The following is a 26,138-nucleotide window of genomic DNA, read 5'->3' on the forward strand; positions in this document are numbered from 1 at the left end:
AAGCTGGGTAGCCTCCTGTGACTGACTCATCTCTTGATATCCCAGAGCTAATCCACCTCCTGCAAGGAACAAATCAGTGATTTGATGGAACACTCTCCATTTACCTGGAGGGATGCAGCTCCAATGATACAGGAAGCTCAACACCATCCATTACTAAACAGCCAAATGTTTGGCCATTTACCATAATAAACATTCATTCTTCCATCACTGGATCACTGTAGCTACAATGTGTATCATTGACCAAGTGTCGATCCGACATTTGATCCTGAAGGTTGTTGACTTCAGAAAGAGTAGCAGACCGCACAACCCAATTTACATAGGTGGTGCGCAAGTGGAACAGGTCAAAAGCTTTAAGTTCCTTGGGGTCAATATCACAACTGACCTGACTTGGTCCAACCAAGCAGAGTCCACTGCCAAGAAGGCCCACCAGCACCTTTACTTCCTGAGAAAACTAAAGAAATTTGGCCTGTCCCCTAAAACCCTCACTAATTTTTATAGATGCACCGTAGAAAGCATTCTTCTAGGGTGCATCACAACCTGGTATGGAAGTTGTCCTGTCCAAGACCGAAAGAAGCTGCAGAAGATCGTGAGCACAGCCCAGCACATCACACAAACCAATCTTCCGTCCTTGGACTCACTTTACACCGCACGCTGTCGGAGCAGTGCTGCCAGGATAATCGAGGACACGACCCACCCAGCCAACACACTTTTCGTCCCTCTTCCCTCCGGGAGAAGGCTCAGGAGCTTGAAGACTAGTACGGCCAGATTTGGGAACAGCTTCTTTCCAACTGTGATAAGACTGCTGAACGGATCCTGACCCGGATCTGGGCCGTACCTTCCAAATATCCGGACCTGCCCCTCGGTTTTTTGCACTACCTTACTTTCCATTTTTCTATTTTCTAATATGATTTATAATTTAAATTTTTAATATTTACTATCGATTTGTAATCCAGGGAGCGAGAAGCGTAGAATCAAATATCGCTGTGATGATTGTATGTTCTAGTATCAATTGTTTGGTGATAATAAAATATGAAGTATAAATGTGTTGCAGTTCCTTACCTTGGCAGTCCTAAGAGCACCTCCTGAATTGCAACATCTATTATTGTTAGTCTATTATTGTTGCGTACCATGATACAGTGAAAAGCTTGTCTTGCATACTGTATCTACCACCAAACTCAAGGCGCTGCATGCTCCCATCCCAATTTGTACTCTGTCTTGGGAAATGTATTGCCTGTCCTTCATTCGCACTTGTTCTAAATCCAGGAACTCCTTAACGAAAGCATTGTGTGCTCAACGAGTCTGTTCTACTCAATTACACCCACGTGACCAATTAAACTCTTTTGAAATGTGGGGGAAACTGGAGCAGCTGGAGGGAGAATATACAAAATCCTTCCAGGCAGTGGTGGATTTGAACCCAGGTCACTAACGCTATAACGGCTTTGCTACTGTGCCACTCTGAGGCATTGGTCTTGATGTGTTGGATCCCATCTCGTTTTCCCGACGTTGGGTGCCCAATCTCGATATGATTGACTGTACTGGGATTATTCCTGTTTCAGTGTGAGGACAGCAAAGTGGAAGGTCTCTGTGAAGCCTTGCAGAATACGGTGACCCGATGGAAAGAGACCTTCCCGCTTCCCCTTCCCCTGGAGCTCTACACTTCGTCAAACTTCATTGGTCTTTTTGTGGAGGAGGAGAGTGCAGAAATCATCAAGAAATTTGCTGCAGATTTTGCATCGGAGGCGACAAGTAAAGCAGGTGGGTAATCACAGCAGGTAGTCATGTTAAATGTAACCTTAGGAATTGTAATAAATGTTAGGATTTCAGCCAAAATCTGATTTGGGAGGTGATATGGGGAATACTAGTAAACAGAATTATTTGTGCTGTGGGTGGTGGGTTGTACTCCCTCACTACTCTGAGGAGATTGAAGTCTTAAGTATCATTCCACAGAACTAATCACACGAGTGTGACATTAACCAGACCCAATCTCCCTTATGGGGGAATGAAAGATCTCAAGGTCAAGGCAATGTTTTACAACAGGAGTCCCCAACCTTTTTTGCACCGCGGACCGGTTTAATATTGACAATATTCTTGCAGACTGGCTGACCGGTGGGGGGTGGGGGGGGCGGTGTTCAAGTAGGGTTAAACTCACCTCAACATGTCTTTTACAGTTGGGGTTGCCAACTTTCTCACTCTGAAATAAGGGACAAAAGTAGCAGTCAAATCCTGACGAAGGGTCCCGGCCCGAAATGTTGACTGTACCTCTTCCTATAGATGCTGCCTGGCCTGCTGCGTTCACCAGCATTTTTTGTGTGTGTTGACGGGACACTTGTGTTTACTCCGAGAAAGACTACCATGACCATGAAGCCTTGCATGGGCACCTGTGTGCGCATGCGTGACGTGCGCATGTGCGTACGTGCCGATTTTTGTTTTCCCACAAATCGCTTTTGGCTTCATCTTCCTGACTATGCTGTACATACATTATTTCTACTTTATATAGGCTGTGTATTTATCATATCATTCCTGCTTTTACTATATGTTAGTGTTATTTTAGGTTTTATGTGTTATTTGGTATGATTTGGTAGGTTATTTTTTGGGTCTAGGAACGCTCAAAAATGTTTCCCATATAAATTAATGGTAATTGCTTCTTCGCTTTACGCCATTTCAGCACGAAAGGTTTCTTAGGAACGCTCTACCTTAGTGGGGGAAATACGGAAAAAGGGCGGTCCCCTATGGGACAAACCAATTTAGCCCAATATACGGGATGTCCCGGCTAATACGGGACAGTTGGCAACCCTATGTTCAAGTTCAACAGTGCGTGACAGGGAATGAGGAAAGGTGCAGCTGACTCATATTGTTTCCTCACGGCCCAGCAGCACATGCTTTGCAGCCTGGTACCGGTCCACGGCCCAGTGGTTGAGGACCGCTGTTTTAGAATGTAGGGTGAGTTTATTGTCTGGTGAATTTGGCCAGTATTTACCTCTTATCCATCCAGCCCTTCAACACCACTTCCATTTGTGGGAGCTTGTTCTGTATAAATTCCTTACTATATTACAATAGCAATTGCATTTTTACAAGGTATATTGACTGCAAATTATTTTGCAATGGTTTGATACTGTGAAGCTTTATTTCTTTTCCCTTTTAACTTCTGGCTTCTGCACTTATTTACATACACTGTATTAAAAGAGGAGCATTTTGCTCGCCAGTGGTCCTAACCAAGTGGAACTGGGAGACTGGGCAGCGGGAGCTCATTGAATGTAGAACTGGCCTGAGGGGCTGAGTGGTCTGCTGCATGGTTACATGTGTGCAGAGTTCAGCATTCCACACGAAACGTAATGGAAAACTGCCAACTGAGCCTTGGGATTGAGACGGCAGAGAGACAGTTAGAGGCACAGTAACAGCCCAACGAGCTGCTGCTGCCCAATTAGGAAAATATGACCAATTAACCTACAAACCCATACATCTTTGGAGTGTGGGAAGAAACTGAAGCACCTGGAAGAAACCCATTCGGTCACAGGGAGAACAAACAAACTCCTTCCAAACAACGCTGGGATTTAACCCAGGTCAATGGTGCTGTAGTAATGCTACTCCAACCACTATGCTACTGTGCTTGATTATTGGGCCTCTTCCCCTTGGGTTGGTGCTTACAGTGAGCCATTCTGTATCCTGGAATGGGTCTGGTTGTAAACTGATATTGGACCTTGTGCAGTGAAAAATTATGGCCCCTCTCACCTCAACACTGGAACAATGAACTGACTTGATATGCGATTGAAAGTCTACCTTTTGACATGGTCTGCTTTGCAAGAAATGAATATTTTATGAGTCTATCATTTGTTCCTCCTATTCCTTCATTCCTATCTGAATCATCTTCTTCAACTCGCTTGTTAATCAAGGTGTCTTTCCTCCAGCTTTCTCTAACTACTTTGTTGACTCTTGTAGATGTCCGAGTGGAACCCCACAAGAAGCAGCTCCATGTCACGCTTGCATATCATTTCCAGCCCAATCACCTGACTGCATTGGAAAAATTAGCTCGTGGCTTGGACCTGAAGCTGGGCTGTGACTGGGTTGCTGCTGTTTATTCCCGAGATATCCGATTTGCCAATCATGAGGTAAATAATTTTGCCCAAAGTGGGAATGGGAGGCTTCGTGTTTCATCCAAATGTGGACAAACACTTTGACTATCGAGGATTAAAAGACAGTGTTACTGCTTAACAAATCCATTGAGAGAAATATTTGCACCTTAAACTTAGATAGTGTCCGTCAATCAACTTAGCTTGTCTGTCTTTCAGTTTGATCTGTTTTTCTATAGCTTGACTCCACAGTAGTCATGGAAAAACAGGGTCATAACTATTGGAGGTCAGCCAAGCAGGAGTGGATGAGGGAGCACTTCCTCATGCAATGGGCAGTGGAAAGCTGGAACTCGTTCCTCTATTTAATTGAAAATTGTAAAAGTGAGATTGAATTTAATCATTGTGGAACAATGGTGAGGAGATGGAGTTAAGGTGCAAGTCGGTAATGGTCTGGTTGAAAGATGGTTCAAAGACCACGGTTCTAATAACTGCCGTCTGTTGGTATGTTCCAGCCCACGAATTCTGTTTAAAAGGCAATTGGATGATTTACTATTCATACATGTTTATTTTAGGAACCCGGGGCAGCTACTGGGGACACAGTTGCCATTATACCCCCTACACTTCTGTTCATGACACCAGTTTGCTCAAAGCGTTGTATTTGCTTGGACTTGACTACTCTTTGAAAGGGATTTCTGTAAAGGTTCTAAAATATAATCAGTTGCAAATCTCAAACATAATTTTGTCAGCCAGTGAGTTGGCACTGAGATTGGGTTGGAAACAAAATGGGATTTGTGAATTACAGTGACAAAATTCATACCAAAATAGCAGCAAATCAGGTTTCACAGAAGGAATACAAGGGATGGAGGAGATTTGCACGAATCTAGCTCATTTGGCTCATTTATTCATGAAATACAAATGCCTCTGAACCAACCGCACTGCCCCCCACATTCTGCACATGATTTTTGTACTTGCGGGATTCCCAGTAACCTTGAGCCCTCGTTGTTTGTGACAGTTTGCATCCCAACAGAATGATAGAACATATTCTTGTCAATTGTGTGTCAGGGCCATGTGATTGTTAAGTAACTAGTTGACTTTTTGGATGTCATTTGCGTGAATGTACTGCTCCTCTACTCACTACATACTTTCTGGTGAGATATACCTGCTTTGTTGCAGTTTTGATATGAATTCTACTTGGTTCATATTTATTAAAATCCTCTTTTGTCTCTGACTCACCAATTCACCAGCTGACACTGAATACAGGTTTTAAAAAAGGTTTAAAAATTATTTAAATATAAATAAGCTTAGAATGTGAATATTTTTAAAAAGTCTAACATGAAGAAAAATGTCAAAAGCCTCATGTATTGTACCTTCATACAAATTGGTGGCCCTGTTCACATCAAGCCCCTCAGTTTCACGCTAATCTTCATTTGAAGTGTGTTCAGCTCCGAAACTGAGGGCAATTCAATAATACCCATTGGTGAATCTGAGACTGTGAGGGAGGCTGCATGTGCTGCTGTTGTATCCACAATGCAACATATGGGGATAGAAGTTGTGAATCCTCAAGGTGGGTATGGATGTCAATTCTCTTGTGAACTGCCAGCCAAAATGGATTGGATCTGATACCGTACGCAGCCCTGAGTATACCATCTTCAGTGGAGGGAAGATGCTGATTAGAATTGGCTATAGGCTGATACTCCTAGCCAGGTCCACTAGCCTGCAGGTCACCCTTGGGCGAGGTGCAGCACCCCTGATCAGGGTCACGGGAAGCCATGGGAGCAGGTGGTGGATGGTCGTCTGAGCATATCACATCCTGGTTATGTGACCACTGAGACTAGGCAGGCAGTCAGAAGAGTATTGATGATGTCTGGGGTCACCCATCTTGTAAAGGCACTGCCCAGAAGAAGGCAATGGTAAACCACTTCTGTAGAAAAATTTGCCAAGGACAATCATGGTCGTGGAAAGACCACGATCTCCTTGCTCAAATGACGCAGCAAATAACGAACGATAGTCTGGATAAATGTTAAGAACCATTTTAAATTATTTTTGACTTTCTGTGATTGGTTTAAAGGTGTAACTATAGTGCCTTAAGGTCCTTGCTGCTCTTTTTTTTTCCCCAGACTCTGCGAGTAATGTACCCATATACACCTCAGAACGATGATGAGCTGGAACTGGTGCAAGGAGACTTTATATTCATGTCGCCACTTGAGCAAAGCAGCACCAGTGAGGGCTGGATCTTTGGCACCTCACTCGCAACAGGCTGCTCTGGCCTGCTTCCAGAAAACTACATTGCCAAGGCAGACGAATGCGATACGTGGGTCTTTCATGGGTAGGTAGTGTATGTGTACTCTTGTTGTACCTCCCTTGTCACGGCAACAAGAAGTGTAACCAAATTAGCCTTCTACAATTGATGGAGGATTCAGAGAGAGGCCCAAAGGTAAGGTTAGAGAAAAACAATACTCGAAAGAGAGTTAAAAAGCATATGTTTGATCAACTCCCGATAGTCATGGGAGACACATTTGTGGTCCTGTCTAGCTTTACCTTCAATGATGTTGGTAGGCCATAAAATTGAGAGAACTGTAAAATGGTGATGTGGCACAAAATAACCTTGAAGTTTAGGGTTGATCCTTTTGCAAAAAAAAAATCAATTACTAATAATGACTGAAATGCAAAAAAAATTGAATATTGTTTATTTTCATAAAAGTAAATGAGTTTATCAGATAACTTGAGGTAAGTGATTGTATACTATGGGATGAAGTCACAGGATAGGAAAGTGCTCCCCCATTTAAACATCTGCTTAAACTTGAGGTATTTCTTTGCTTTAGTTTGACGTAACACATGAGTGCAGATGCTGGAACCTGGAGGATGTCAATGGGACAGGCAGCTTCTACGAAGAGAAATAGACAGCTGATGTTTCACATTGAGACCTGTCAATTGGACTGAGTCCAGATGAAGGGTCTTAACTCAAAATGCTGACTGGCTGCCCAGTTCCCTCCAAAGATGCTGCCTGACTCGGCTACTCCAGCATTTTGTGTGTTACTTTGATATGCCTCACTAGTCTGTTTTCCCTGGGTGTTGACTGATATTGAATATTCAATATCAGTTTCTTGCAAGAATGTTCAATGAACCTTGCAAGAAAAAAATATCCAGTTCTTGGAGCACTGCTGTTCATTAAATCTGTCTGTGACACTTTTCAGTAGTGCACAGAGATGCACTGTTGGATTTCCAATAACAGGACCACAGCATAAATATTTCATTGCTATGAAACAATTTGAGTTATCTTGGGATCTTGAAAGGCACTTTGCAAAAGCATATCTTCACTGTTTGGTATTTCAGTCAATGACTGAGTGGAACATTCCCAATAGATTAGTCTATTCCAATTGCTTAATGGGTCCATTTCAGCAGTAATTTATCAGTGTTTGCATATGGCATTGTGACTGACGTGTCTATACTCAAGGGTGTCAGAAGAGTTCTCAAGCAGTGATGTCGTAGCAAGCAGAAACTCTCACTGCATTATTGATTGCATGATAAATGTTGGCCACTGGGACAATGACCTTGGGGGTGGTTCAGTATATAGTAGTCTTGCCTCTGAATTAATAGGGTGCAACATCAAGTGCTCCTTGAGAGACCTGAATGCAGAATAATCGACAGTCCAATGGGGTACTGACCTTATCAGGTCTCTGTCCTTCAACATAAAGCTCAATAAGGATATCCCTCAGCCTGCTACGTTCAGTGAGAATAATCCCAGGCTATCCATTCTTTATGTAAAGCCCTCCATTCCCGGTAGTATCCCGGTGAATTTCTTCTGCATTCTATCTACTGACACTGCATCCTTGCTATGGTGCAGTAACAGGAGCTGTAGGTGTATTCCAAATGCAGCCTAACCAAAATTTTGTACAGCTGCCACTTGTCATCCCACTTCTTAGACTCAGTGCTTCAACCTACAAAAGTATGTATGCTGAATGTTGCCTTCAATATCTGTGTCACTATCTTCAGGGAACTCTGTACTTGTACTCCAAGGTCTCCTGATATCAACATTACCACGTTCCCTGCCATTTACTGTATATATCCTTCAGCACATGATGTCCTGCTGTGCATTACCTCTTGTGTCTGGATTAAATTCCATCTGCCAGTGCTCCACCCAGCTTTCCAGCTGATCTGTTTCCCTTTGTATCTTTTAACAACCTTCTTCACTATCTACAGTTCCACTGGTAGTCCAGGTCAGGATGATTTGATTACTTTTACTGAATGGGTTCTCCATCTCTGACCTCAAGCACATCAATTGTATGTTTGACATGGTCATGGTTAAGTCTGGGGTGGGGAGCAGACATTTGCAAATACTTGCACCACAAGTTAGGGCAGCCGCCACCATCGCCATTACTAAGAACAGGTCGTCATCACATTGCTATTTGCTGGAACTGGTGGTCAGACTTCCTCCATCCCACCAGCAGCTGTACTACTTGGGTGTATGACTGATGTGTGCTATAGAGATGTAGGTCTATTTCTCATCTAATTTATTGATACAAAGACTTTGTCTCCTGGGTGTTTACTCAGATCGAACTCATTTCTGACTGCGGCTGCTCCTGCTGGTGCCAGTTTATGTGACGGAGCTCTTCGGAGGAGGAACCAGGAAGAGCAGGGGCCTGGCGAGGCTCTGTCACTGCCTTCTAATGTCATCTGCCACCCAATGTCGGTAAGTTACATTTCCACTGGAACTAACCAATTAGTGTTGAAGGGAAGCGGATAGTCCTGTTTTTATATAAGTGGCTTGCAGAAGCTGGGGGTCAGATGGTACGACCTGTACCAACTCTTGGACGCACTCACTGATATTTTCTCATGCCTCTGGCAATGAATCTCCTAAGCTTTTATTCTATTGCCTTTGGAATGAATGTTTCCTCATTTGTACAATATGTTCCACCCCATAGTTCTCTGAATCTCACTCAGACTCCATTGCTAATTGACTTTATCTTCTAGGTGAAGTTATTTTATTATATATCCATTGAGCTCTCTTAATAGATCTACTAAATCTTAATATTCCTTTTAAAAGGGCGGTAAAGCCAACGTTTGCAGCACCTCTCTAATAAGCTTGTTCTACTTGGCATCCTTCCTAGGGTGTGATGCTAAACCAAACTCATACTCACCATGAGCATGGTAGGAGAACGATGGAAACTGGTTGACATCAGCTGAGGGTGGGATTTCTGTCGCTGGAGACTGGTGTTCCTTGACACCAAATGTGCAAAGTGTGCCACCTGCTGGATAAAACCAAGCAACAAGACGGCCAAAACCTTAATTTCCAAAATTTCCCAGAAGAGACTGGGGTATGGATTCCTGCAAGTCCCTGCCAAGCTAATAAAAATAAAGTTCACTGCTATATGGTGGTATTTTTGTTATGTTTAAAAATACTGTCACATTTATATCTTAAAGTATTGTATTTCCCAAAGTAACAGGCAAATTAACAAGAAATGCAAAAGGATTACAGATTTTGTAAACTGGTTTGAACACTCATTCCTTCACCAAACTCTAAATGCATGGGCAATCAGAAATGTGAAAAATGCTGCGCAAGTGTTTTACGGGTGGGTCAGGGCTGGGGGAGCAGTGGAATTCCCCTGAAGGAGGTCACAAACTATTTGCAGACATTAATTGTCTAGCTCTCCAGCAGCTGACAATGCATGAAGTGGGTAATTGACATCCAGTTAAGTTCTATGAGTCACTGCAGTATGTGGAGTAAGCAAGTCTGAGTTCACCTCTATATACTGACCTATCAACCTCCACTTTAAATTGCAATGAATTCCACCTTCCAGCTCAAAAAATTCCTCCTCATCTCTATTCTAAAAGGATGCCCTCATATTTTTGATCTGTGCCCTCTGGTCCTAGACTCCCCCACTGTTGGAAACGCCTTCTACATTTCACTCTGTCTAAGCGTTGCAATATTCAATAAGTTTCAATGAGATCTCCTCTCATTCTTCTGAACTCCAGCAAGTACAGGTCCAAAGCCATCCAATGCTCCTTGTACATTTACTCTTTCATTCCCAGAATCATTCTCTTGACCCTCCTCTGGACACTCTCCAATTTCAGTTGAACATCTTAACTGGTCAATCAACAAGCAGACATTTTGAAAAGTCGGTTTTGAATGAGGTCCCAGATGGAAAATGTCGATTTTGTTCATGCTGTTTGAGATATTTTCCCCATTATTTGCCTTTCATTGTGCTTCGTAAGTGTTCATTTACTTCATCTTGTCACAGATGCTGTATAAGAACTCTCGGTCCAGTCCACAGAAACGGGATCTGTACATTTGCCGGCATGGAGAGAGGATGGATGTGGTTTTTGGGAAGCACTGGCTCTCTCAATGCTTTGATTCGAAAGGTTTGTATGTGTCCTTGCTTACAGGAAGCATTTGTTTCCATTAGTTTGATCTGATCTGAGGAAGAACACGCCTTGAAAACACAGGCAGGGCTGACATCTTCCAGTACAGTACTGTGTGCTGAACTGTTGGGGTGTCCTCTTGGGTTAAACCAAAGCCCTTTTGGGTGGATGCATAAAGATGCAATGATGAGCTTCAAAAGGATGGCAAATCTTATCTCGAAATCAACAATGATCTCTTCCTTTGTTTTGTTGCTATCAGTGGGGCTTGCCATTAGCAAATATCCTATTAGCAGTGACGATCCTTTGAAGATTCAATTGGCTGTAAGTTCTTTCTGACCTCCTGAGGTCAAGAAAGATAACAGAATAATGCAGATCTTTTGTAATCTTATGGGATTATGGTTCCATGAGTGTCTATTACCCTAATCATGCTGGAATACTTAGTCCCACAAGCTGTTGGGCGAGAGTTAGAATCCATGACTATCCAAATCCTGTAACTATATATTCATTTTCCTGCAATAGGCAGTGATGAGGAATGAGAAACAGAATTTCATCTTCTAGCTTGGACTCTGTGGTCTGTGAGTTCTTTTCACCTCTTTTTTTTTCTCTTTTTAGCAGTTTGTGCAACTTGTTGGTTGGTTTGATGTTTTTCTTTGAACGGGTTTCAGGGTTGTCTTTGTTTTGTGGCTGTCTGTGGGAAGATGAATCTCAGGGTTGTGTACTGCATACATACTTTGATAATCGTATTTTGAATCTTTGAAGGTGCCTGTTTAAGTTTGTTGTCATGGGTATACACAGCCAGGGTGTAAATGCCATAAAAATGAGCTTTTTTTTTGAAGTAGCAGCACAGTACATTACAAACGTGACTTGCATCAGCTTAAATTAACTTAATATGATATTTGATGAATCTCCTTTGAGGATTTGGTGGCTGGTTAACTTTTAACGACTCCATTGCTGTGAATGCATGGATAACAGGAAAGGCATTTCTAATGTTGGTTTGAGAAAGATACGAAGACCATGTCTGAATACTGTGGCTTCTGGACTTGATTCAGGGATTGAGGTATGTTGTAGACAGAGGACTATGTTGAACCATAAGGTGACAAGAATGAGAGATGCCAAATGCTCTCTCAAGGCATATTTTTTTTTACTTGTAGCTGCAGTGCCTCATGGTATCTTTCACCTTAGTGCCTTCTCCCCTTGAAGTCAACCAACAGTCGGCATTTTGAAACTGTGCCCTGTTTGGCTTTCGACTGATTTTCCTCACTGACCTGCTGCTGGGAATTTAAAGTAAACAGAAATATTAACCTCTTCAGAGTGAATGTGCTAATGCTAAATCTCATTTTAGCTGCTGGGTTTTGTTCAGACATTTTTCAAGATAATCCTCTGACATTTGCTCTTGAAATAGGTAATTACATACGGTCCAATTTGAACATGCTCCCAGCTTTACCTCAGAGAAGTGGCGGCTACAAAGACTATGAGAAAGATGCTCCTATCACTGTGTTTGGCTGCACACAGGCCAGGCTTGTGGGTAAGTTAATACTATTTTGAGTCATCTCATGCTTTGTTGTGCATCTTGTTCCTCTTTGTTACACTCATGTAACAAGGAGCTCTTCACATGTGGAGCTCTTGTGCCCCATTTGCTTCACAGTCGTTGGTTTGGGCCCACAATTGTAAAGGGAAAGGAAGTTGATTCTCAGTTGTACAGAACCTTGGGCGAGATCTCTCAAATGGAGAGCTGTATTGAGTTTTGTGCACCATATCAAGTCAAGTCAAGTTCACTGTCATTTAACTATATACATATTGTCAAATGAGACAATGTTTCTCCAAACCAGGGTATAAAGCACAGTCGTACATAACACACAATAACTTATGAAAGTAAGGATAAAATTTACAGATGAATTATGCATAAATAACAAACTAAAGTGTATAAGTTAAATATTGTAGGGTGCAGAACAGATTAACCAGTGATACTTCAAATGTGATGTAGCAGGGAGTTCAGATGCCTAATGGCCTGAAGGAAGAAACTGTTTCCCATCCTGACCCTTCTTGGCTCTATGCATCGGAGTTTCATGCCTGGTGGTTGAAAGTCAGAGGATGCTGGATGGATGAGTGGGATCCTCAATAATACTAAGGGCCCTGTGTATGCAGCGCTCCTGATAAGTGTCCTTTATGGATGGTAGGGAGATCCCTATGATCCTCTCAGCCATTCTCACAGTCCTTTGTAGGGACTTCTGACCTGATACCCTGCTGCTTCCACACCAGATGGAGATGCAACTTGTCAAAATGTTCTCAGTGGTGCTCCTGCAAAACGTAGTTAAGATGGGGGTGCGGGGTGCTCGCTTGCCTCAGTCTCCTTCAGAAGTGGGGGTGCTGCTGTGTCGTCTTGTTCAGGGAGGTGATACCAAGGGACCAGATGAGGTCATCAGTGATGTATATTCCCAGGAACTTGCTGCACTTAACTAAGCATCTGTAAAATGAAATTTAGGTCTTAATTTGATTTCATTTTGTGTTCTTTCATGAAGGGGCATTGCGTTCGTGGTTGGCATTTAATGTAGACATCATTAATTGCCCTTCAGGAGCTGGTGACAATGAGCAAGTGTTGGGACAGCTGAAAATGTTTTAAGAGGAGTTAAGCGGGAAATTTTTAATCAAACCTGATAACAGTTAGGGCACAGTATTATAACCTCCTCATAACATGCGAGGAAGAAACTGGAGAAAGGGTTTACATTGTCTGAAGAGCATGTTGGAAGATGAATCTGATTGTTGTGTGTGACTTGCAGGCGAGGCTCTCCTGGAGAGTAAATCTGTAATTGACTACGTGTACAGTTCACCCTCGCTTCGCTGTGTGCAGACTGCATTCAACATACTAAGAGGTAAGAGGACATTTCCGATTGTTAACATATCCATTGCTCGCTTTACATTATCTAAACTACAACTCCTTTCCAGATGTCTCACTCTGTCCCTTTCTATCCTCCACCAAGGCTTTTGACTTCAATAGTCTGTCATGTTTTCACCCATGGTCCCCCTGGCTCCTTCACTACTTTCCCCAGACTCCTTGCCTTTGCTTGCCTAGACCTTCCTGCACCTTTTATAACAGACATCCTCAAAATCCCTCGCTTTAAGCATGTGACCGGTTATAATTAACTGGTGATTTCAGCCATGCACTTTTCCTAAACCTTTCATGATTGTCTTCAGTGACTCATAGCTTTTGGAAAATCACCAAAGATGTAATTCGGGTTGTATGCGCTGGCTGGGATGGAAATGACTGAGTCCTGTCAGTCAGCAACTGGAATCCACAACATTAAGCCACTAGAATAGAATGCATGCATGTCTGTTGTGTTATCTAGCTGTCCTCCATGCATTTTGTACCACCAGGTTCAAGGGCAGCTCGACCTTGCTGTTATAGGATTATGGAAAGGTTCCCTTGCATGATAGGATAGACTACTGATCTTATAATCCACCTCGTTTTGATCTTGTACCTTATCGGCTCACTACATTGCACTTTCTCTGCAGCCATTACGCTTTATCCTGTTTTCTGTTATTGTTTTATCTTGTACAGCCTCAATGCACTGTAATGAATTGATCTGTGTGAACACAAGACAAAGTACTCAAAGTACATTTCTTATCAAAGTACGTATGCAGTATGCAACCCTGCGATTAGTCTTCCCACAGACAGCTATGAGACAAAGAAACACTGTTCAAAGAAAACATCAAACATCCAACACGCAAAAAAAAACAAATAGCACACAGAATATTAAACTTCAAACCACAGAATCCTTGAAACAGTCCAGGAATGTTCAGTTCAGTTCAATTTAGCACTATGTTCTTCGTTGACTGCAGGTCACAGAGCCAGTCTGTCCTGATAACATCGCGCAAAATGGCAATATAAACAAAAATGGAGTAATCAGAAGCACATGAACGACAGAGTTCTCTAAAAATGAATCGATCTTGCTCAACACTTTAATGGGCAAGTTGGTTGAGAATTAGAGCTCACCTTGGTTTCTCGCTCTGCCTTTGGATTGCACACTCCGTTCTCAACCATGCCAAATTCCCTCAGAGACAGTAAAAGTGCAGATCACTCAGTTGGCCCAAAAACAGATTATCAAAATGTAAATTGCAGGCTCCAATTGCACACAGATTAGTAGTATTAAGTATATTTAAAAGAAGTAGTTTTGTGAACTGTCTGCGGGGCGTCGCTGTTATTCGCTTTGGTTGCTGGCGCCATTTTGCTCATTGTAGACATGCTCATAATTATATAGAAGCTTTTCATTCAATATTGGTGCATATGACAAAAACAAACCCATTCTAATTTCAATCCTGCTTTCACAAAAAAAAATCTAATTTCATCCATGCAGTCGGTTTGCAGTGGTGCTTGGATAATTTATTTTAAAAGTCTACTTAGTCTGCAAATACTTAAATTATTCTTAAATTATTGTTGAATTTTCTTACGAGGAGAGGTTAAACAGGCTAGGCTTATGTCTGTTCGAGCTAAGGAGAAAGAAAGTTGTCTTGATTGAAATACAAGATTCTGGAGCAGGGTGGATGTAAACTGGAATTTTTCTCTTGTGGGCTACTGCATAAAGATGATGAGTCACTGACTTTAAAAAAAGAGAGGTTGGTATTTTCTCAAAGGATTGTGAGTTTTTGAAACTGTCCTCCTGTAAAGGGGATGGAAAAGTCTTGGAAAATTTTGAAGACAGAGTTAGATTCTTGATAAGCACAGGGATGAAAGGTTACTGGAAGTAGGCAGGATAATGGAATTGAAGTTATCATCCATGATCCTACTGAGTGGTGGAGCAAGATTGAGGAAAGCAGCTTTCAAGCTGCTCCTAATTTGTACCTTTATGTGTCAGAGTCTAAGCACTTCCCCCTCTAAGAATGACCAACAAAATGGGGTCAGTAGCCACAGATTTTTGAAAACTTTGAGAATTTAACTGAGGTGTGCAGCAAATTAGGATGATGTGCTGTGCAAGTTATGCCATGCTCTGTACTGAGTAAACCTGATAGATCAGGTGGTCTTTTTTCTCATTTCTTTTTGTCTTTCACATAAGTCAAGGTGTTCCTTTCCTTCCAGCCAAAGTCATTGATGCTGTCTTGGGGCAGTTCTTTAGAGTATTGCTGGGAAGATCCATGTGTGCTTCCTTGTGGATTTTTATTCTCTTTTACTCCATTTTTATTTTCCTCTGTTCTTTTCATCTTTCATTCTTCTATTTTCCATCTCTTTTCCTCCTCTGGTCACAAGCATTTCTATGTGGGCCATTATAAATGCACATTCGTGCTGACCCTGGATCATCAGTGACCTCTTTAACCTTGCTGATTTGGAGAGGTTCCTGGTGCTGAGCAAGTAATTGAGTCGGTGTTACTGTATTGCTTTGTTCACAGGATTTCAAAAGGAAAACCAGATAAAGATTCGGGTGGAGCCTGGACTATTTGAATGGACAAAGTGGGTTTCTGGAAGTACATTACCAGCATGGATGACACCAGAGGAACTTGCAGCAGCAAACCTGGGGACTGACACAACCTACAAGTAAGAATTGAGATTGAAAGTGGTGACTAAATATTGCTACCCAGAAGGGAGAACACTCTCCATCGTATGGATCAAGTAGTTTGATCTCGAACCAGCTTGTGAGAAGTATTTTAATCTCTTGAAATCCTGATTGATATGTGTGTGTACAAGCGTGCAATACAGAAAGTGGTTATTCTTGTTCTTGTATGTTATGGTGTCATTCTTTTAAACCATTTTCAGCAGGTTCAGAAGATCAAAATTGTTAACTTTTATACTACACATGTTACATACAAGGATATGACAAAAAAATGGCTGGAGTCGCTTAGAACTTTTGTGCAAGGATGTTTATTAGGTGCATCAAAAATTAAATTTGCAAAAATTGGTGAAAATAGCGAAAAGAAAACTCAATATTTACAAAAAGGTATCTACCAGAAAAAAACAAGAGCTACATATTATCGCAAACACAAGGAAATCTGCAGATGCTGGAATTTCAAGCAACACACATCAAAGTTGCTGGTGAACGCAGCAGGCCAGGCAGTATCTCTAGGAAGAGGTACAGTCGACGTTTCAGGCTGAGACCCTTCGTCAGGACCTGCGTTCACCAGCAACTTTTATGTGTGTAGCTACATATTATGTCCAGTGTGAACTCCTGGCAGTTTGATCTCTTTCTGTCTTGGGGCAAATAGCTCCTGTTTTTTTTAGATACTAGGACGTGTGATCTTTAATTATCAACAAAGTTAACTTAAGACTGCACATGAATTAGGATATGATGCACCCCACTAAGTAGTTACAATCACATTACAAAATAAACATGGAGTTAGGGTCTCTGTTGCTTCAGAATGAGGGCTGTTATGGTGCCCCCTTGTGGTTACTGAGGTACTGCAGGACTGTGAGTCTGTCCACTGGGTTGTGCTCTCGGATCCACGTTCTGGTGTCTGGAGGAAGAACCCACATCAATCTCCTTCTTGGATTTCTGCTCTGGTCGAATCCATTGCTGGTAGAGACCCCTCAGGCAACGGTACGTCTCAGTGGGTGACTCCCCTGATGGCAGAGTACCAGAACGAAAGCGTTGGCGATAGGTTTCTGCCGAGATATCAAACTTAGCCAGCAGCAGCACCTTCAGGTCAGGATAGTTGTTGGACCTCTTTCATCCATTGCAGTGTCAGTAGTGGCACGAGCTGGCAGACCTACTCCTCCTCTGGCCATTGCCATATCCAGGCCGTCCTCTTCAACCTGAAGAGATGGTTCGCAATATTGTCACCTTGTTGATAAGAAGGCATCTTGAGACCCGTCCACAGGCTTTGGAGTTCCTTCCTAAAAGCATCATTTCTCCTCTGCTGGGCAGACAGAAAGTGTCTGAACAGATTTCCCAGGGAGGGTTCGGAGATAGTACCACTTGAAGGTCTTTTTGCTTCTGGCCTGAAATTCTTCCTCCTCTGAGGTCTCTGCTGTTTCCCAGGCATCTGCTTCACTTTCAGTCTCGAGGGTTTCCTGACTTGGGACCACAATCCCACTCTTCTCAGAGTTGAACACACCTCTTTGCAACTGGCCATCCCACCGCTGCCACCATATGTCAGATACGTGGGTTAGGACCAAAGGAAACAATGGTTGGAGTCGCTTAGCACTTTACTGCAAGGGTGTTTATTAAATGCATCAATAATCAAACTTGCAAAAATAGCGAGAAGAAAAACTGCCAATGTTTACAATAAGGTATCTAGCAGGATAGCTCTCTAGCCTTCCCTCCACTGTGTGTGGTGTGTAAGGCACCATAAAGCTGACACAAGTGCATCAGCTCGGTTTAGGAGCAACTATTGGAATATACTGGGAAAGACATTGAAGCGCATATACTCAGCGCAACGACAGCAGAATGGCAAGGCAAAGTTTGTATGCGTATGTGTAAGGAGTGTGTTTACTGAGTGCTCTCCATCACAATGTAATGAGAAGTGAAACTATGTTGAAAGGTAGGAAGGGGGATGAGGTGTGGGATGGGGGAATTTGGAATGACTTGATCGTGCTCAGGATTGTATCACCGTTCCACAACTTTCTGAAATTCTCTGATGTTATTTTGGCTTACATGTGCTGTTCAGAATATTTTCCCTGTTAATCTACAGTACAATGTAATCAGGATTCTAGTTTGCAAAATGCACCTCCCAAACTGTACACACTGCAGCCATGGTGCGCTGCTGGTAGTCGGAATGAGGGAAGAGAAGTCAAAGGAGGGATACAACAGCTGCATTTTGAATGCTGATGAGGAATAGTAACATTACAACAAAAGTTTGATAATATAATCTGCTTTTATGCTATGGATTCTTTGTACTTTCTCCAATACATGTATATGTTCATTATTTTTTATTCTTTGGTATTTTTAAAAACTTCAACCATGTTTTCATTTATCACTATAGAAGGAGTTCTTCGAACTGTCAAATGAAATGTTAAGCTAAAATCATATCTGCTCAATATCAAGGAGAGATTAAAAAGAAATCCCATGATATTATTTCAGGAAAAGCAACAGAGCTATTCTGGGTGTCTGACCTGTATCTGTCCCTCAGTCAACATTTCTAAAACTGATCACCTAGTCAGTCACACCATTTTATTTGTGGGAGCTCAGCATGCACAATTTGCTGCTAGTTTTTAAAAAAATATGTAGTAGAGCAATTAGAACCCTTAAAGTACTATTGGTTAAATAGTGCTAGGGCTTTTGAAAGGAATGTGTAAAAGTTGCTACAGAATTGCAGATCTTCCTTTCATTCTCTTTTAAATGGATGTTGAATTGAGGCTAATCATAAACAGCTGATACTAGAAATCTTGAGCAACACACAAAGTGCTGGAGGAACTCAGCAGGCCAGGTAACATCTATACTTGCTGCCCGTACTGGTCTTTAGGGCAGCAATGAAGGTCCTCCATTTCTGTCTCAATCGAAGGATTCTTCATGGCTGCTTCCATAACAATTGTATTTGACCAGTCAGGGTCGTTAGGCCTGAACTGAACCCCCATACCTGGAGGGCCAGTGGACCACTCTTAGTGTGGCCTCTCCTCTTTGACCTGTTTAGCATGGGTGACTCTACCAAGAGCCAAAGCACAAGGCCCTGACTCCAGCCAACATAAATCTCTGGGTCATTGAGGCATGCAAGCCTCCAAACCCTGAGACAAGCTTGTGGTCTGCTTGGAGGAGACAGCATCTATGAAGAGGAATAAATACACTGAAGGGTCTCAATCTGAAACATCGACTGTTTATTCCTCTCCACAGATGCTGCCTGACCTACTGTTAAGTTGTGGCTAATGGGTTGAATCCAATTAGTTGAAACACAGGTGAACACCATCTCCCCTAGGGATCACCTTTACACAATTACTGTGCAAGGATTAAGTAGGGACTTGCCCATGTACTCTTGTAGGGGTGGTGGTGGGGGAAGCCTTACAAAATCAGAGATGCCTCGAAGCTCTTTGTGCATAAACAGATGGTAATGAAATTACTTGCAAATCTGGGAAAATGACCGCAGGAGCAATGACAGCAAGGGATGAGGGGGAGAAAGAACTTCCTGTACTTCCTGAACCTTCACATGGGAACCTATTTTACTGTTGATGGATAAAATAAGAAAATAAGTAGGGCACATTGAGACCAGTGAGGTTTGAAAGTTAGAGATGGTCTCATTGAAAGGTATTTTGGATAATAAGTGTGTCGATGCTCCAAATCAAGTTTTCTATGTTTTTTGGCTGAAGAGCTGAGATTACTGATTTAGAAATTACTTCAAGCTATTTGCTTTGTGTTAGAACAGTACTGTGGGTCACCTCATGCTGTGTTAAAGCTACAAAAAAGATCAATGGCTTTATCTGTTGTTCTCAGAACAGGTGTTGTCAGGTGCAATGATAGCAGTGGAGTGGGGATCTGCTCCTGGACATGCAAGAATAACTTGGTCAGCCTTCTGAGGAAAACAGCCCATATTTTGTACAGGGGACCTAAAGACCACAGCTAGGAAGATGCTGGGGAAATTTTTGGAAGGACATGAATATAGTTTATGAATGCTTGTAGCTTGAAGCAGATTAATATCTGTGTCCAAATATGTCTACTCCAGTGGGCAGAAGGAAAAGCAGATGAAATTCTCTCATAGCCATATAGACAGAAACCAGCCACTTGGGCTACCACGTCAATATCAGCCATCATCTTGGTAGAGATGTACATTCCACCTCAGGCCTGTGTCAGACAGGCTGTAGACAAACTGAGCGACATAATCAATAGGCATGCAACAGTGAACCCTGATGCCTTCACCATCATTTTGGTGGGATTTTAACCAGGCCAGCTTGAAAAAGTCACTAAATAATCATTACCAACATATCACTTGTGGTACCAGAGGAACCAACACACCGGACCGCTGTTCTACTACCATCAAGAGTGCTTACCGTGCTATCCCACACCCACACGTCGGGAAGTCTGATCACCTAGCTGTACTGCTACCCCCTGAGTATAGGCAGAGACTGAAGACCACAGCACCAGTAGTGAGGACTAAGGAGGTATGGACAAAGGAGGCACAGGAGCACTGACAGGACCGCTTTGAGTCGGTGGACTGGATGATATTCAAGGATTCATCTTCGAGTCTGAATGAGTATGCTACAACTGTCACTGACTTCATTTAAACCTGTGTGGATGAGTGTGAGCTGACAAGAACATACCGTACATACCCAAATACAAACCCATGAATGAACCAGGAGCTTTGTACTCTGCTGAGGGCTAGATCTGTGGCATTCAAGTCTGGTGATCCAGGAATATACAAGGAGGCCAGGTACAACTTGCATAGGGTTTTCTCAAGCAAAGAATAGTTCTGAACAAGGTTAGAGGCAGAATGGGATGCACGTCAACTCTGGCAGGGTTTGCAGACCATTACTTCCTACAAAGCTAAACCTAACGTCATGAATGGCAGTGATGCTGCACTGCCAGATGAGCTCAATGCCTTCTATGCACACTTTGAAAGGGAGAATAAAAACTATAGCTATGCAAATCCCTGTAGCATTCTGTGACCCTGTGATCTCTGTCTCAGAGGCTGTCATCAGACTGTCTTTCAAGAGGGTGAACTCTCACAAGGTGGCAGGCACCGATGGGGTACCTGGTAGGGCCCTGAAAACCTGTGCCAACCAATTGGTGGTGTTGAAAGGTATTTTCAATCTCTCATCGCTACAGCTGGAAGTGTCCACCTGCTTCAAAAGGGCAACAATCACACCAGTGCCCAAGAAGAGCAGGTTGAGCTGTCTTAACGACTATCATCTGTAGCACTTACATCTATGGTAATGAACTGCTTTCAGAGGTTGGTTACAGCTAGAATTAACTCCTGTCTCACCGAGGACCTGGACCCACTGCAATTTGCCTATCACCACAATAGGTCTACTGTGGATGTGGTCTCATTGGCTCTTCAAGCAATCTTGGATCACCTGGACAATACTAATACCTATGTCAGGATGCTGTTCATTGACTGCAGCTCAGCGTTTAACAAAATCATTTGTACAGGTCTGATCGAAAAGCTCCAAAACCTGAGCCTCTGACCTTTCCTTTGTAACTGGATCCTCAACCTCCTCACCATGTCCCTCCTATATGCTGATTCATTACCACCTTAATTCGGCCAACAACAGTGTTGTCGCCAGCAAACTTAAATATGACATTGTCGCTGTGCTTAGCCTCACAGTCATAAGCGTATAGTGAGTAGAGCAGGGGCTAAGCACACAGGCTTGTGGTGCACCTGTACTGATGGTGATTGTGGAGGAGATGTTGTTGCCACTCTGAACTGAACAACATATCTCTTGTAGTACCAGAGGAACCAACATACTAGACCACTGTAACACCACCGTCAGAGTGCTTACCGTGCTTACCCCACGCCTACACTTCGGAAAGTCTGATCACCTGGCTGTACTTCTACTCCCAGAGACTGAAGACTGCAACGCCAGCAGTGAGGACCAAGAAGGTATGGACAAGGGAGATGCAGGAGCACTTACAGGACTGCTTTGAATTGGTGGTCTGGACCGTATTCAGGGATTCATCTTCGAGTCTGAATGAGTACACTATAGTCGTCACTGACTTTATTAAAGCCTGTGTGGTTGAGTGTGTGCCTCCAAGAGCTTACTGTACATACACGAATCAAAAGCTGTGGATTAACCAGGAGTTTCATAGTCTGCTGAGGGCTAGATCTGTGGCATTTACATCTGGTGACCCAGGCCTGTACAAGAAGACCAGGTCAGACTTGCAGAGGGCTATCTCAAGAATGAAGAGACAATTCCAGGAGAGGTAGGAGGCGACATCGGATGCACGTCAACTCTGGCAGGGTTTGCAGGCCATTAGTTCCTGCAAAGCCAAACCCAACATCATGAATGGCAGTGATGCTTCACTACCAGATGAGCTCAATGCCTTTCAATCTTGTTTTGAATAGGTTGATGTGGATCCAATCTCATTGGCTCTTCACTTGGTCTTGGGTCACCTCAATAATACAAATACCTATGTCAGGATGTTGTTTATTGACTACAGCTCAGTGTTTAAAGCAGTCATTCCTACAGTTCTGATCAAAAAGCTCCAGAACCTGGGCCTCTGTACCTTTGTCTGCAACTGGATCCTCAACTTCCAAACTGGAAGACCACAATCTGTGTGAATCTGAAATAACATCTTCACCTCGCTGACAATCAACACTGGAGCACCTGAAGGATGTGTGCTGAGCCCACTGCTCTACTCTGTCCACATCCATGACTGTGTGGCTAGGCTCAGCCTAAAATGCCACAGCTTTTGGTGGCAGAATTTCTAACGGTGATGTGAAGATGTACAGTAGTGAGATATATCAGCTAGTTGAATGGTGGTGCAACAGATAACTTTGCACTCAGCGTCAGTAAGACTGAAGAACTGATTGTGGACTTCAGAAAGGGTAAGATGAGGGAACACATACCAGTCTTCATAGAGAGATCAGAAGTGGAAAGAGTGAGCAACTTCAAGTTCCTGGTGTCAACATCTCTGAGGATCTTTCCTGGACCCAACATATCGATGCGGTTACAAAGAAGGAATGACATCAGCTATATTTCATTAGGAATTTGAAGGGGTTTGGTATGTCACCAAAGATGCTCACAGATATACTGCGGTGAACATACTAATGTGGCTGTGTCACTGTCCAGTATGCGGGTTACTGCACAGGATCGAAATAAGTTGCACAAAGTTGTAAACTCGGTCAGCTCCATCCTGGGCACTAGCCTCGATGGCATCCAGGACATCTTCAAGGAGCAATGCCTCAAAAAGTTGATATCCATCATTAGGGACCCCCATCACCCAGGACATGCTTTCTTCTCATTGCTACAACCAGGAAGGAGGTACAGAGGCCTGAAGGCACACACTTAATGATTCAGGAACAGCTTCTTCCCCTCTGTCATCAGGTTTCTGAATGGACATTGAACCCATGAACACACCTCACTCCTTTTTTGCACTACTCATTTAATTTAACATGATATTGTTACGTAACCAGCAACAATGAATATCAATCGAGACAGGTTATATAAAAACAATCAAACATTTATTAAACACGGATAAACGATAAAAAAAAACAAACGAGAACTTTAACTGGGAGTTAACCAATACGCAGCCGTTCAACAAATCGTCACTCGGCACTGGTTCTTAAAGCATTAAATGCGAAAACAATTCTTAAAGCGATAAAGTCAGATATAGTTTTTAAAATGGTAAATTCGAAAGTCCAACAGATTCATACTTTCAATTGGGAGAGACTTCTCTGGAGAAGGATTTCTTCATAGACGTAACTTTCCTGCTGGTTCTGTTCAAAGGATTCACGATGCAGTAAATAGTTTAAAACAACTGACCATAATTTCTTTTAGAGAAAGCAAATCTTTGCATGAACTCTTTTCTCTTTTGGCAAGAGTTGTCTTTAATGCAGGTCGCTACTCCTTCAACGAAGACTCAATAAGGTCAATCCTTTGTTAAACTGCCGAACGATGCCGACTCCTCTCAATCCTTCGAGTCCTGTACTTCAATAAAGTCTTCACTCTCCTGTACTACTGCTGGAATAGGGTAAATCAGCACATCTAGCCAAAAATTTCCAGTCCAATAATATTGTATCTTGCAACAGAACGCACAACCCATTTCAAAAATGAAACTGCGTCACAAAAACAAACACGCAACAGAAACGGAGACACAGTGCGTTCTAGCTGGAAATCTACAAACTAAAAACTAACTGCGTCATCTGGGGTCTTCCCTTATATACCCGTGGTGCACATGTCATCACGTGACCTCACATCGGCGGGAAAATTACATCAGGTGACCTCCAAAAGACCATTACATCATTCTCACAAAAAAAAAACACACAGTTCTCCTTGAGGCATGTAATTCACATTATTTATTGCAAAATACTGCTGCTGGTGAGATTAAATCTGATTCTGACCACTCCTCCTGACAGTGCATTCCAGGGACTCTCCAATCTCTGGGGTAAAAGAAGTATCCTCAGACTCCATCTGTCCTCTAGTTTTATTCACCTCTAAGTGGTAAAGATTAAGGGAGAGATACTGGAGAATTCCTTGAGTGAATGTGGTCAAGATTGAGGTATATAAGTTTACTGAGAGCAGGATAGACTGAAGGAATCCATCTGTTCCTCTATATTCCTAGGACCTTACCATTCATGAAGTCCTGACCTCAGTACCTTCAGCGTATTTCCTTGCATTTATCAGGATTAAACTCCATTTGTTACCCTATTTTTACCATCACATCGATATCACCCTAAGACTGTCCTCCTCACTGTCAACAACTCCACTGATCTTCATGTCATCTGTAAACTTGTGATTGTGGCCCCTACATCCACATGCAAATCATTCATGTATATTGCAAACAGCAGGGGTCCTAGCATCTGTTCCTGTGGAACACCATTAGTCACAAGCACCTAATCATAAAAGCAATCCTGTCCTTGAGCATGATGTTGGGTGACCTCCCTAATGTGTAGCAGTGTGCGGGAGGAGGGATTTGGGAGTTGATGTGCTTGTTCTGTTGGTTGTTGGGTTTTTTTTTGCGGGGAGGTGGGATTTGGGGGTTCATGATCGTGCTGCTTTTCTTTTCTTTCTTGGTTTCGTGGTGACCCAGAGAATTGAAGGATTTCAGAGTTGTATACTTTGATCATTAATGAACATTTGAACTGTGAGAAGCAACATAGAATGCCAATAGCAGCAACCTTCAGTGAACTTACCACTTGGAAGCAGAGGGTGAATGTGATCATGACCTTCATGGATGTACTAGTTGATGCATACAAGGGAGGTTTTACTGAGATTCTAGCAGCGCTGAGTTCTCTGGACAAAGAATGTGGTTTGAATGTTAGCTCGTAAATCAAAGAGGATACTAAAAATAATAATATCAAAGAGGATACTAAAAGCTTTTTCAAGTATATAAAGAGTAAAAGACAGGTGAGAGTAGATATAGGACCGATAGGAAATGATGCTGGAGAAATTGTAATGGGAGATAAGGAGATGGCGGAGGAACTGCATGAGTATTTTGCATCAGTCTTCACTGAGGAAGACATCAGCAGTATACCGGACACTCAAGGGTGGCAGGGAAGAGAAGTGTGCGCAGTCACAATTACGACAAAGAAAGTACTCAGGAAGCTGAATAGTCTAAAGGTAGATAAATCTCCCGGACCAGATGGAATGCATCCTCGTGTTCTGAAGGAAGTAGCTGTGGAGATTGTGGAGGCATTAGCGATGATCTTTCAAAAGTCGATAGATTCTGGCATGGTTCCGGAGGACTGGAAGATTGCAAATGTCACTCCGCTATTTAAGAAGGGGGCAAGGAAACAAAAAGGAAATTATAGACCTGTTATCTTGACATCGGTGGTTGGGAAGTTGTTGAAGTTGATTGTCAAGGATGAGGTTACGGAGTACCTGGAGGCATATGACAAGATAGGCAGAACTCAGCATGGATTCCTTAAAGGAAAATCCTGTCTGACAAACCTATTACAATTTTTTGAGGAAATTACCAGTAGGCTAGACAAGGGAGATGCAGTGGATGTTGTATATTTGGATTTTCAGAAGGCCTTTGACAAGGTGCCACACATGAGGCTGCTTAACAAGATAAAAGCCCATGGAATTACGGGAAAGTTACATACGTGGATAGGGCGTTGGCTGATTGGCAGGAAGCAGAGAGTGGGAATGAAGGGATCCTATTCTGGTTGGCTGCCGGTTACCAGTGGTGTTCCACAGGGGTC

General features: G+C 42.7%; 1 protein-coding gene across 2 annotated transcripts in view; it reads left to right on the forward strand.

Annotated features, from left to right (window-relative positions):
* Positions 1-26,138, forward strand: part of LOC140184919 (ubiquitin-associated and SH3 domain-containing protein B-like) — a 160,255-nt gene that overhangs the window by 123,988 nt on the left and 10,129 nt on the right. For both annotated transcript variants that reach the window (XM_072238119.1, XM_072238120.1), the window contains exons 4-11: positions 1,557-1,755; positions 3,937-4,106; positions 6,185-6,393; positions 8,619-8,757; positions 10,307-10,427; positions 11,830-11,952; positions 13,205-13,297; positions 15,807-15,951. In XM_072238119.1, coding sequence (XP_072094220.1) covers positions 1,557-1,755; positions 3,937-4,106; positions 6,185-6,393; positions 8,619-8,757; positions 10,307-10,427; positions 11,830-11,952; positions 13,205-13,297; positions 15,807-15,951 — 1,199 coding nt within the window. The remainder of the gene's footprint in view (positions 1-1,556; positions 1,756-3,936; positions 4,107-6,184; positions 6,394-8,618; positions 8,758-10,306; positions 10,428-11,829; positions 11,953-13,204; positions 13,298-15,806; positions 15,952-26,138) is intronic.

This window comes from Mobula birostris, chromosome 20 (assembly GCF_030028105.1).
Source record: "Mobula birostris isolate sMobBir1 chromosome 20, sMobBir1.hap1, whole genome shotgun sequence".
Classification (NCBI taxonomy): domain Eukaryota; kingdom Metazoa; phylum Chordata; class Chondrichthyes; order Myliobatiformes; family Myliobatidae; genus Mobula; species Mobula birostris.